At 42.5% G+C, this 11907-nt stretch overlaps 2 protein-coding genes across 5 annotated transcripts in view; one reads left to right on the top strand and one right to left on the bottom strand.

Moving 5' to 3' along the window:
- Positions 1 to 890: 890 nt before the first annotated feature.
- Positions 891 to 5526, top strand: l3hypdh (trans-L-3-hydroxyproline dehydratase). Its single transcript, XM_075459841.1, has 6 exons — positions 891 to 1014; positions 2198 to 2682; positions 2760 to 2929; positions 3439 to 3561; positions 3870 to 4007; positions 4795 to 5526. Exons 2-6 carry the CDS (start codon positions 2205 to 2207, stop codon positions 4918 to 4920), a joined length of 1035 nt encoding a protein of 344 aa, XP_075315956.1. The 5' UTR covers positions 891 to 1014; positions 2198 to 2204; the 3' UTR covers positions 4921 to 5526.
- LOC142375695 (disheveled-associated activator of morphogenesis 1-like) overlaps positions 5481 to 11907 on the bottom strand; it is a 39406-nt gene continuing 32979 nt past the window's right edge. For 3 of the 4 annotated variants that reach the window (XM_075459839.1, XM_075459838.1, XM_075459837.1), the window contains 11 exons: positions 11337 to 11366; positions 11012 to 11109; positions 10835 to 10919; positions 10567 to 10673; positions 9777 to 9865; positions 9402 to 9570; positions 9156 to 9263; positions 8808 to 8868; positions 8547 to 8678; positions 7105 to 7275; positions 5481 to 6933 (listed from right to left, as the gene is read on the bottom strand). In XM_075459839.1, coding sequence (XP_075315954.1) covers positions 6721 to 6933; positions 7105 to 7275; positions 8547 to 8678; positions 8808 to 8868; positions 9156 to 9263; positions 9402 to 9570; positions 9777 to 9865; positions 10567 to 10673; positions 10835 to 10919; positions 11012 to 11109; positions 11337 to 11366 — 1263 coding nt within the window. In that variant the 3' untranslated portion in view covers positions 5481 to 6720. The remainder of the gene's footprint in view (positions 6934 to 7104; positions 7276 to 8546; positions 8679 to 8807; positions 8869 to 9155; positions 9264 to 9401; positions 9571 to 9776; positions 9866 to 10566; positions 10674 to 10834; positions 10920 to 11011; positions 11110 to 11336; positions 11367 to 11907) is intronic. The other variant, XM_075459840.1, reaches the window with a different exon arrangement.

Genomic DNA, 11907 nt, shown 5'->3' with positions numbered 1-11907 from the left:
TTCTAATATTTAATTTTTACAGCATCAAAATCAGACTCTGAATTTGAAAAACCAACAGTTTAAAAAAAAAAACAATTTCTAAAAACAAAAATTAGAGTAAAAAAATTCAATATCTAAAAAAAAATTCAGTGGAAAAAAATTAAACTTCAAACAGGTAAATCCGGGTAAACAGGGAGAAGCAATCGATCCCTCAATAGATAAATTTTAAAAAATCATAAAATCAGCTCAGTAGATATTAGGAAAAGCTATTAGTCAATTTTATTAACACAAATGGCAAATAAAGTAAACTCACTCACCGAAGCACCATCACCCGCGTTGGTGGACATGGCTGCTCTGTCCAATGGAGCGTAACTTGATTGGCTGATGAGTTGAGGCAGGGATCGATTGCTTCTCCCTGTTTATCCGGATGTTGAGTCTGGTTCTTTTTCCACCGAATTTTTAGAAGTTGAATTTTTTTTCCAGTGAATTTTTAGAAGTTGAATTTTTTTTCCAGTGAATTTTTAGAAGTTGAATTTTTTTTCCAGTGATTTTTATTTTAGATGTTGAATTTTTTTACACTGATTTTTGTTTTTAGAAATTTATATATATATTTTTACACTGTTGGTTTTTTCAAATTCAAAGTCTGATTTTGATGCTGTAAAAATTCAATATTAGAAATTCGTATTCAAACTCTGATGGCACAGAAAAACTTCCATACATAACAGGAAGTGAATGAATAGCTGACTTGCATGAGAGAAAGGAGAACATTTCAGCATAAAACCCAAACCAAAAAAAGGTGAGGAAGTGATAAATGATTATTTTTCACTCGTTTCTCCGAATGATTCCTCAGTCCGTGGAACGTCTCTTGCAGCCCTCCAGAACAGAGGGGGGCACTCATGTGATCACTCATGCTTCATGTCAGCGTCTCTGTACGTTGAGAACACGCGCAGAGGCATTCACGGGAAAAATGAAGTAAACAGACGGAGCTGTGCAGAAGTTTGAGACCAAAACGCAGAGAGCCTCCCTTCACATCAGGTGAGCTCCTCCATCGTTGGTGGATTTGCATGGATTGGTTGGGGCTGTTTTACTGCGTGATGCAACTGTTCGCACCGTTTACCGAAACTCCCAAAACTTTTCACGTTATGATTTTTACCACCATTGAGCAGCTTTTCAATTAAAGCCGCACTCCATGCAGATAATGTCTTTTAGTTCATTGGAAACATCACCAAGCACCAAGCTCAGATTTCTCTCTGTGCAGACTGGTTGCAGACTCTCTGGTTATCAGCTGTCTGAATAATAGTTAACTTTGCTAAAGATGATTAAATCTCGTGCAGCACTCCTGCAGCGGTATATGGAAGGTTATAGTGTCCCGCTTTTGTTGTTTTTAGCTGTAGTTTGTGGAGCTTTTCAGGTTTCTACTGTGGTGTTCATTTGTCTGAGAGAGGAAATACAAACTCCAAGTTCAGATCAGAATTTATTAAAATGGTTCAAGTTACACAGCGCCGTGGACCTCTCTCTGCCAGGCAGTCCGATCAGAAAAAGGGTACCTCTCTTTTCCAAAATAAACTTTTATATTTCCATACAAATATGATGTAAATATTAGTGGTCCAAAAGTTGGGGAGAAGCAGTGGTTTAGACTTTGCTTTCCCTGATTGGTCCAATTGGTCCTGCTCCATTCTGATGTCTTCTCCCTGTGTGGGGAAAACTCCTCCCCATCTCCCTGTGTCCGGTACTTTTCCACCATCGGATTCATCCCACCCGTTTTGACTCCCCCTGTAAGCATGTAGCAGTTTCTCTCAACACTCAACTAAGTCTCTTTCCTGTTTTAAACCTTCACACTGTGGGATCAATGCTTGTTCCCATCAAAAAGGAGTGTAACAACTCTGTATAAGCACAATGCATAAATATGTATAGTAAAAGGTAATATTAAGCCCTCAACACTACTTGAAGAAACTAGAAGAAGGCTTGTCTGAGAGGGTTCAGGCTGTGTTGAAGAATGAAGGCGTTCATACCAAATATTGACTTTTAGGCTCATTAGAATTCTACAAACTCTGTTTAGACTCTTTTATGCTTTATTTCCATCTGTGTCTGCACACAGTTCTACAAATTGTTGCACCTACTTCCTGTTTTCCTGGTGAAATAAAAAAAAAAAAACGAGGGATGGATCAAGACTGTTGCACAGTGCTGTGGTTTATTTTTTTAATCTGTGTTAAATCAGTGCGGAGATGGAAATGCAGCTTCCACCTCACGAGGGAGACCAACTCTCTGTGGTCGACATGCACACCGGAGGAGAACCATTGCGGATCATCCTCAGTGGCTACCCAGAGGTCAAAGGTGACAGCGTGCTATCGAAGCGCCGCTACGTCCGGGACCATCTGGACCACCTCAGGAGGGTGCTGATGTATGAGCCACGGGGACACTACGACATGTACGGGGCCCTGATCGTGGACAGTGAGATCCCGGAGGCCGACCTGGCCGTACTGTTCCTGCACAACGAGGGCTACAGCACCATGTGCGGGCACGCCGTCGTAGCTTTGGGACGCTTCGCTGTAGACTACAAGCTGGTGAAGGAGCCGCGGTCACCAGAGACGCAAGTGAACATTCACTGCCCCTGTGGTCTGGTGAAGGCTTTTGTTGAGTACTCTGACGGCAAAACGGGAGGAGTGAGGTTTCTAAGTGTGCCAGCATTTGCTTTCGCAACAGGTAGGAGACCTGTTGAGACCTTTTTTTTTTTGTCTGTTTTTACATCCTGCAGGACTGATTGAATAACTTTGCTCCAGATGTGACGGTGACGGTGGAGGGATTCGGCGAAGTGACGGTTGACATCAGCTATGGAGGAGCTTTTTATGCCTTCGTCGATGCCCAGAGGTTTGGCCTAGATGTGACAAAGTCCAGGACTCGAGATCTGGTAGATGCAGCCACAGCAGTGACCAAAGCTGTCAAATCTCAAGTAGGAAGTTCGCATCACTACTGATATTTCATACAAAAAAACCCATCCGAAAATAATGTATAGGCATGAGTAGAGGCACCTCACTTCTACTTATATATTCAGAGTATGAAAGAGGATCTCCTCTTTTAATCAGGAGCACTGTTTCTTATAAATCAAGTGTGCATTTGGAGTACTGAGCTACAAATCAGTGACTAAAATATACACTGTGGTTTTGGAGGCCTGTTGCTCACCAAGAACAACATCTGGTAATATTTACGTGGCAGACGGTGCAAGATTGTAAAGCCCGGAGTCGTAGCTGTAAAATTGAGCGCCACATGACTTCACAGTTTGATATTACCCCATCACGGTCAACAGCTCCAGCTCTCCTGGGAAAGGCTCTGTGCCACATTTTGCAAGCTGGCTGCAAAAAGCTGCTCTCATTCATTCGCAGAAGCGTCCAACACCGCTGCTGCGACTCGCACTCTGGTTTGAGATTTGTGCGGGATTTTTCTTCTCTTTTCATATCGTAGGTGAAGTTGCATCATCCAACCAGTGATGATCTGGCCTTCCTGTATGGCACTATTCTCACAGACGGAAAAGACGATTACTCTCCCGAGCCCACCGCCAATATCTGTGTGTTTGCAGAAGCTCAGGTATGTGAGTGACTGGTCCTGGATAAGCACCACCCAGCGTGCAGTGATGCTTGTCCTGAAAGCAACGCAGGTTCTAATAGGAACAGTTGGATAAGTGCATATGGCACAAAGCCGTGAGTAATGAACGCTATAGAATGAAGACGGAAAGAGAAATAAAGAAGTTATGAGAAGACTGACAGTTGTATAAATCAGTAAAGGCACCGATTTTTGTAAAAGATGAAATGCAAAAGCACACGAAAATGGCCATTTGCTTACTAAAGTGCTGTTTAAACGCGTAGCTTTGAGGGGTTTGAATTCTGTGTCCTCAGGTGGATCGAAGCCCCACCGGCTCAGGTGTCACAGCTCGAGTGGCTCTTCAGTATCACAAAGGTCTCATCCAGCTGAACCAGACCCGGGCGTTTCAGAGCGGGGCCACGGGATCTCAGTTCACAGGAAAAGCTGTTGAGGTATCAGGAACTTTAGTGATGTTCGCGGTGGGGGGGGGGACCCATGCTGGAGCAAGAGCTTCACATTTGTTAAATTACTTCAGATGCGTCTCAAAATGTAGACAATAAGGACTCTTATAATATTATTGTATCAGCCTTTGTAATAACAAATAGCAAGAAGTAAAGTTCTATAAGTTCAAAATGTGTGTCACGCTTGAAATCCATGAGTTTGACTTCCCAGAAACTCAGGTCCGTGGTGCGGTGAACTCTTTGGCCAATCAGATTAACCACCTCCGTGTTCCCGCCTCCTCATGTGTGCACAAGAAGCTAAAAGGTCTCTGGGTCAGCTGTGTCCTTTACCAAAGGTCAGGGGTAGTTTGAGATAAAGTCGGCCTGTTGCCGTTGTGGACACGCAAAATTCAAAGGGATCTCAAACACAGCAGACGGGCTGAAATGACTCTTTGATACTGAATCTAAACTAATATTTAAATAACCTTACAGTGAAATCCAACCTTAAACAGATTTTAATTGTTCCATTTGTAGTTTTAAGCTGTCACCTTCTTAAATTAGACTAGATCAGATCATATCATGTAGTGTATGGACAGCTGGACTGCATTTATCACCACAGGTGTTAGTTACACTGTCACAAACACCGTTCATTAGCCTCTGCATTAATTAATCAAGTGCTATGAATTCATGTCTGATCTCCACAAACCCCCTTATCAACAGATAGAAGTGAACTTATGTATGTTTTGTGATTTATTTTTTATTTAAAAAAATGTATTTTTTTGTTGTCGTTTTTCTTCAGGAGACCAAATGTGGAAACTTCAAGGCCGTCGTGGTGGAAGTCGCTGGCAGAGCTTTTTACACCGGAGTTTCCCGCTTTGTCCGGGAATCCGAAGACGAGCTGAAGCACGGGTTTCTGCTGAAATGAGCATCCAGTGCAAACAGTTTTTATCTTAAGCGGGTCGCACGCTAACTCACAAGTGGTGACAGAAAAACGTCCATGTCCAAGAAGAGACTTGGAGCATCTACAGTGTAATCAAGTGATCATTAGAGCCATCCCGTCCTCTTTTACACCAGAGTATTAAATTGAGTGATAAAGTTGTTTTTTTTCTAATTTTCTTGTGTGTGAAATCATCAACCAAAGATGTGATGTGATGTTAGTGAAGAAAGTTGAATGAAATTCAAATCAGACCAACTAAAATCCTCATTGTTTGTATGAATCAGTAAATGGTTACAGAGCTGTAGATGTAGAGCGTATGTGGAATTAAATAACTCATTTAATAACTTAAATTTGGTAGAAAACTGTTGTAAAGGGCCGACTGATCACCAGATGGCGCCATAAGCCTGGTCGCAAGAGGTGAATTAAAAAGATTCCTCCGTCAGGTTTTTCTATAACTTCCCATTCGGTCGTGTTGGTAACGAGACTTTACAACCCAGAATAAATGTGCTACGTCACCGTGTGGAGCAACTTAACACACGACTCGGAACTGATTTCTCCCATTTATTTTCATTATTATCAGGTCATTGTACAATGGAAGGCAGTATTTAAATTATAAAAGGTCAGAGGAGGTGTCCCGACACTGGGTGGATTCACATAGCTGGAGGACAAATTAAACTTCCACACCACATGTGAGGGTTTTTTTTTCTCGTTTTTTTTAAATGCAGGGTAAATCCAGCCAGTGTGCAGAAAACATGTTTCATCTGTTCAAATAAAGACATTAAAGTGGGGGGGGGGGGGGGGGGGGCACTCTCTTCAGGGAGGACACGGGTACAATGTATTGCCTTAACTGAGTATGGTTTTAATGATAACTAGCATAATAACTATAGGTTGCTATGTGCATGCAGAACAAGCACACACCCTTATATCTGAACATTTGTTATCCGTGACATGATAGTCCAGATTTGTTGAGAAACCGCATGTTAGGCCCTGGCCTGTGAGAGTACCAACTCAACAATTAAAATCAACAGAGTTAAGGCCAGCTCTTAACAGGAAAAAGTTCAAATAAAACGTACAGTGATCAGAGATATATTTATATATAAATGCTGCTCGTCAATGATGATGAATAGAAAAAAAACAAAAAAAACAACAACTTGCCTCTCAGCTGGGTCACTTGCAGTTAAAACCACGTTTGTTTAACATCGCAGCGTCTCAGTCCCGTGTCGATTCTGACTGCAAGAGAGCAGCAGCGTCAAGAGGAAGTTCAGGTTCAGTCTCTCCGGGACAGTTCAGGCAGGTGAAAGCAGCCTTTCTCAATTTATGAAATCAGTCTGTACAAAATGGCCCCTCTTTTTCTTTTTTTAATGGAATAAATGCTGTTTGGATGAAGCATCCAGCCTTTCAGGAGTCTAAAAGCTGCACATTTCCCTCTGTGCATAGATTCTGACGTACAAAAACGGCACACAAAGGATTCTATCAAACAGCCACGAGCATCTCCCACACCTGGAGGGAAGCTCTTCTCCCGCAGGGCAGCTCCATCTGAACGAACTGATCTGATTTGGTCAAACTTTAATCGACTTTTGGCTTCTGCTCCCCCTCGTATCAAAATTTCAGAGGATGAAAGAACTAAACATTTTGTGCTGTGTGTGGTTCGGGTCACGGTTTATCCCAGCCGAGCTGGGTGGCTGAGGAGGAGGGTGCAGAGGAATGTGCAGGTCAGTTCGACCCAAAGTGAAACTAATGGCTAGGAGGGCAGGGAGGGAGCAGGAGGGATGACGACTGCAATCGAGCTTAAAAGTTGAGCTTAGTGACCGGTCGCTCTCTGCTCGAGTCCGTGCTCTGGCTGTTGATCCTCTTGCGGTTTCGTTTCATCTTGGACAAGTCTTTGTCGAAGACCTCGCCGGACCGCAGCGCTGACACCAGGTCATCAAACTCACCCCCGTCGTCCTCTCCGTTTGCTTTGGCTTTCCGGGCCTTCCGCTCTTTCTCCCTCTGCTCTTTCAGCTGGTGAGACACAAAAATTCAGAATTCAAAATTCAGAATTCTCTCGAATATTTTGAGTTAGTTAAGAAGATAAACTACCATGGCTGGAGCTATGCTAACAAGCTGTTGGCTGTACAAGTTGGCCAATCTTCTCATATATTTCAGCTGAAGATGTCTGAATACAGTACATACCTGAGCTTCCATCTTGGCCCTGCGCTCCTCTTCCTCCTTGCGTTTTCGGATGTTCTCGTTCTCCTGCTGAGCCTCTGTGAACGACTGCAGGAACTGGTCAAAGATGCCGAAGAACTCGTCTGGCTGCATCTTGCTGGCGTCCTCACCAAAGTGCTTCACTGCCCTCAGGAACTGTAGGACCAAAGAGAAGGGGCACACAGAGAGGGACACATGGGATTAGATTTACAGCAGGACTCAGCAGAAACTCTTTTACTCCCGTCTTTTACCGTTTTACAGGAGACTCATTAGGTTGCAGCTCTTTGAAATCAGAGCAGGGTTGCAATAGTCGGGGCTTTGAAGCCCATGTTAACCCAGATATGACCGACTGCTGATTGTAGCAGAGGTTGGAGACTGGAGCCAGAGCCCAAATTAAGGCAGCGTGTTTGGTGGGTCTTTTTCATGGCGAGTTAAAAAGGGAGAACATCCAGATACGAGGTCATGCTGAGAATATATACCTTTAAAAATGTTTATCTTAACAGCAGCTATGTCTGTGACACGCAAATGGGTAAAGGTGCATTTGAATGGTCTAAAAACCGCCTGTTTCGTAGTTTAATGTGTCATTTTTTTTACATGTTCACTAAAAGGAAAGGCAATATTATTTAAGGGATGTATGACAAAAAGGCTCAAATGTCACTGTCACTTTATTTCTTTACATGTCGGTATTTTAAAAGATCATTGTTAAATATAAATGCAGATAATGCAAAAGCAGTGAGCTGTTGAGAAGAAAAGCAGGCTCTCTGGTTCCCAGTGATGGAGCACCACTGTAAACACCCTCAAAGACTTAGCTACGGGACACTGTGAATGATTAAACTAAACTAATGGTTGCCATGTGACCAGCCGGGCACAAAGCTCTAGATAAAAACTCTTCCTGCCTTACAGGAAGAGAGAGACATAAAGTCAACATGAGGGTGTAAATCCTTTGAAAGGTGAACATGTTCAGGTTTCGAGCAGAAGTGGTTTAATGGAGTCCATTCCCTATAAAACTCAGTCTTTTCCTTTCCTGAAGCGCTGTTATTGTGTTTGCACTACAAACCAAGTATGAAAAAGCATTCATGAATTAACACAGTCAGCAGGTGTAATCAGCTTCCGTTAAACCATCACTCACACACCGTGTACAGCACTGTGCGAAATGATATCCAAGCTTGTTTTCCAGCTTTCACTCTTGACCTGCACATATTGCCAGAAAGCAGGCTGACCGATAAAGAGTCAGTGGTACTACAGCAGGAAGCTGAAACACTTCACCCCCGCTGTTAGCTTTCCTATAGAGGTGACAGGAGAGGTCAACAAGGCATGTAGAAACAGCTGCGCGGAGGGGAAACCGGAAGCAAGCTTTCAGCACCCGTATCTTCGAGCGACAGCGGTGCACTTCTATCTGCTGAAACCCCGCAGTGTCGCTGACTCACCAGCTCTTTGGCCTCTGTGAGAGAGTCCTCCACATCGGAGAAGCTGAAGCTGGCCACAGTGATGAAATGGCTCACCACAGACACAAACTTGTCACCCGGTTCCTGCGGGCATTTCTTCTGGTGCTCCAGCTCCTACGAGCGGAAATCCAGGAGAGGAAATTGTGAGAAAAAAAATAATAAAGCTGGGGAATCTGCAAACAACACCGCTTAGCTCCACGGATAAAATAAATATGGGCCAAAAAATACATATTTATGACTCACGCTCTCCACACTTTTTAAGCCACTGCGCAGGTTACCGATGTCTTTTTCCAGCTCCGTCATGCTACAGTGAAAGAGGAAAAGGTGTTCATCATCTACAGAATGGAAGCAATAGCTTTAATAACACTGCAGAGATTCCCCCAAAAATTAAAAAACTGTCGGCTCACAGCCTCTTGAACTTGTCAGGCTGCAAACAGTTCATTCGGAAGGTGAGATGCCCTTTCTCAAATAAAACCAGAGTTGGCAAAAAAATAAATAAATAAAATTTGAAACCCCCCTCATCAATTTTAGACTGAATGATCTCACATTCTATTCCCTCTGATGGCAACCCACGCTCTAAGCTTCACCTACTTGACTTTGGCTGCCTCTGAGATACTCTTCAGGTCCTCCTGGAACATCAGGACTTTGGGATATTTCTTTTCCAGGATGGTGATCAAGTAGTGCAACAGGGTGATGTTTCTGCAAACCCGAAATTTTATAATCATGAGTTAAGAAAGTGTCAAATTTGCATAACATTGCTGTTATTATGAAAGTTTAGGCCATGAAACACCACATGGAGCTTCACCATCCATTAGAAATCTTCCATGACATTCTTACTTGTCAATACTGGATTTGGTATCTGCGATCTTGTTGAGTGAGGACACCTTGAAGCCGTAAGCATTGCCCCTCTGACCCTTGTTCATGTAGTTGCCAAAGGCGAGCACCACCTCCAAAAGCTGCTTCAGGTTCTTACTGTGTAAAATCTCCTTGGACGCCTTCGCCAGAGCTAAAACAACAAAAAAAGAAAGTTTCTAAGAGACTCAATAGACTTGATTCATATCAAAAGCGAAGATTGTAGGCAAATTGTGTTTTTTTTTTTTTCTTTCTTACAATCGACTAGGTCGTGGTGTAGTAAATGTACTTTTCAGGTTTTAAAAAATATATGGTTTCAGGCCTGTAAAAATAAGAAATGTTTTAAAAAAGATTCCCCACCTTCTACTTTGGGTTTGATCTCAGCTATCCTCTCTGCAAACTTCTTTTTGAAGTATAGAGACTGCAGTCTGTGCTGGTAGTGGTTTATTCTGAGCAGAGGACGGAAAAAACAGATAAAGATAATAAATTATAAACACGGAAATCCACAAATTTAGACAAAAGCCACAAACACAGACGCTGTGCTTTAGGAAACCAGAGCAAGTGATCTTTCTTGAGGGCATTAAAAAAAGTTTAGTTGTGGTTAAAAAAAGCTTATTTTTGGCAGAGTTCATGATTTCTGCAGCCTATAAAACCACTGACTCTGAGGCTTATGAATACCACAGGAACATCTGTCTTCCAGTCTATACTCTATACTAAAAACTACAGCAAATTATTAAAACTAAAATATTTAGAAACCATGTGTATAATTCATCCTTTAAGTGCTGCAAACTGTACATTTATACAACCTCTGTACTGTAGCAGTGCCACTTGGCTGACTTTCACATCAGATCTTAGTGGCTCAGTTGTAACATGTCTCCCTTCCTTTTATCTCCCAACACTTTGTTTACAAAACTGTCCAACAAGTACTCTTATTACATTATTCACCACCTGAATTTAAAAGTAGAGATTCACACAAACAGCTATTGTTCCCTGCTAAGCAGAAACCCATGTGTCATTGCATTTATCATCCTGAAACAAAGGCTATTGTTTGTCAGCACATCTGAGCTGCACTGACCTGAAGCTTTTAGCTCCGAGATTAGTGACTGTTTAATATGCAGAATTGAAAAGGCAGCACAGAAGAGCGCATTACCTGCTCATCTCATAGAGGAAGCGGTCGGCTTTGGCCATTCGATCAAGCTCGTGTTTGTGCTCCTCCAGGAGATCCACATCGCTCTTCTCTGGAACAAATTTCAGTAGCTGATGGGGCAGAAAGAGACTCTTTGATCACATATTGAGCACCCAGACAGCTGTAACTTTTCCATGCGGTAGAAGGACAGCCATTACTTTGCTTTATAGAGAACAGCACAAGTCAGTTCCCTCAATCAAACCACATGTGAGCACGCGTTTACATGCCGTACCTGCTCCAGCATGTCTTTGGGGAGGTCCTCATGCTCGTCCATAGTTAGAATGGCTCTCTTGATCTCCTCATTTGAAAGCTTCAGTCTACAGAACAGACGAGTCCATTCGATTTATCAATACAATACATCACATGCTCTGCTGAGTCAGTTTTCCATGAGGGTTATAACTGAATTTACCGCGAGAGGAGGATGTTGCAGTTTTGAGCCCGACGGCCATCAATGACCGACAGCTCCTTGACTTTCTTGGAGCCCAACGTGTCATCTTCTGCCTCTTTCTGTTGAGAGTAATCAACAGGCAACGTGTTTTAGTCACATAAACAGAAGGGCTGAAAACAGTACAAGGGATTCCCACAGATGCGAAAAAAATGGACACGAATAAAGGCAGCTGATGCCAAATAAAGTCTTAAAGACTGCGTATAATGTTGGACACAAGATAAGGATTAGACACTCATACAAAGTCTTATTAATGACTGTATAAATGCAGTACTGTAAGTGAACTCACCTGTTTGCTGTTATTGATCATTAAGAAGTCCTAAAATGCAGGCAAGAAGCAGGGAAGATGTAAGCACTCATTAGAATAAGTGAAGCAGTTATGTGAATGCAGCCATAAGAACAGACAGCAAATTAATCCAAGCTCATTCAGAAGTTCAATGGCAATGATTCAGTAGTTAAGTGAGCAGCAGTGAGACATAAGTGGGTTTTCAGTTGATCAATACGTGCTTCCCGTCACATGCTGTGCACATAAGAAATCAGTTTCTCTACGGTGCGTCACTGTGACGTTTAAACTAACAAGGCCGAGATGGTTTTCTTACAAAAATAACACAATACTATAAAACTAAACCTGGGTGGGTCAAATGTGGAGGAGTAATTTCGTGTTAACATTCGTGTGTACATGGCAATAAGGTAATCTTAATCTTAAAACGACAAGAAAGAAATAGCTGGTTTTGAGCGGCCAACTCATGCATTTTCAACCACACATAGCAGAATGATCAAAAAAACTAAATTGCATTCCACAGCCTAATTCAAGCATCAAAGTTCAGCACAAAACAGCCACGTTATCTATCCTATTATCT

This window comes from Odontesthes bonariensis, chromosome 24, assembly GCF_027942865.1.
Source record: "Odontesthes bonariensis isolate fOdoBon6 chromosome 24, fOdoBon6.hap1, whole genome shotgun sequence".
NCBI lineage: Eukaryota > Metazoa > Chordata > Actinopteri > Atheriniformes > Atherinopsidae > Odontesthes > Odontesthes bonariensis.
This window is presented reverse-complemented; position numbering and strand designations above follow the sequence as displayed.

What these genes read in the sequence shown, in the direction of transcription:
- l3hypdh (XM_075459841.1), top strand. Translation starts at nt 2,205, where the DNA reads ATGGAAATGCAGCTTCCACCTCACGAGGGAGACCAACTCTCTGTGGTC. An exon ending in AGCATTTGCTTTCGCAACAG is followed by an intron (nt 2,683 to 2,759) that starts GTAGGAGACCTG and finishes ACTTTGCTCCAG; the next exon opens with ATGTGACGGTGACGGTGGAG. An exon ending in GTGTGTTTGCAGAAGCTCAG is followed by an intron (nt 3,562 to 3,869) that starts GTATGTGAGTGA and finishes CTGTGTCCTCAG; the next exon opens with GTGGATCGAAGCCCCACCGG.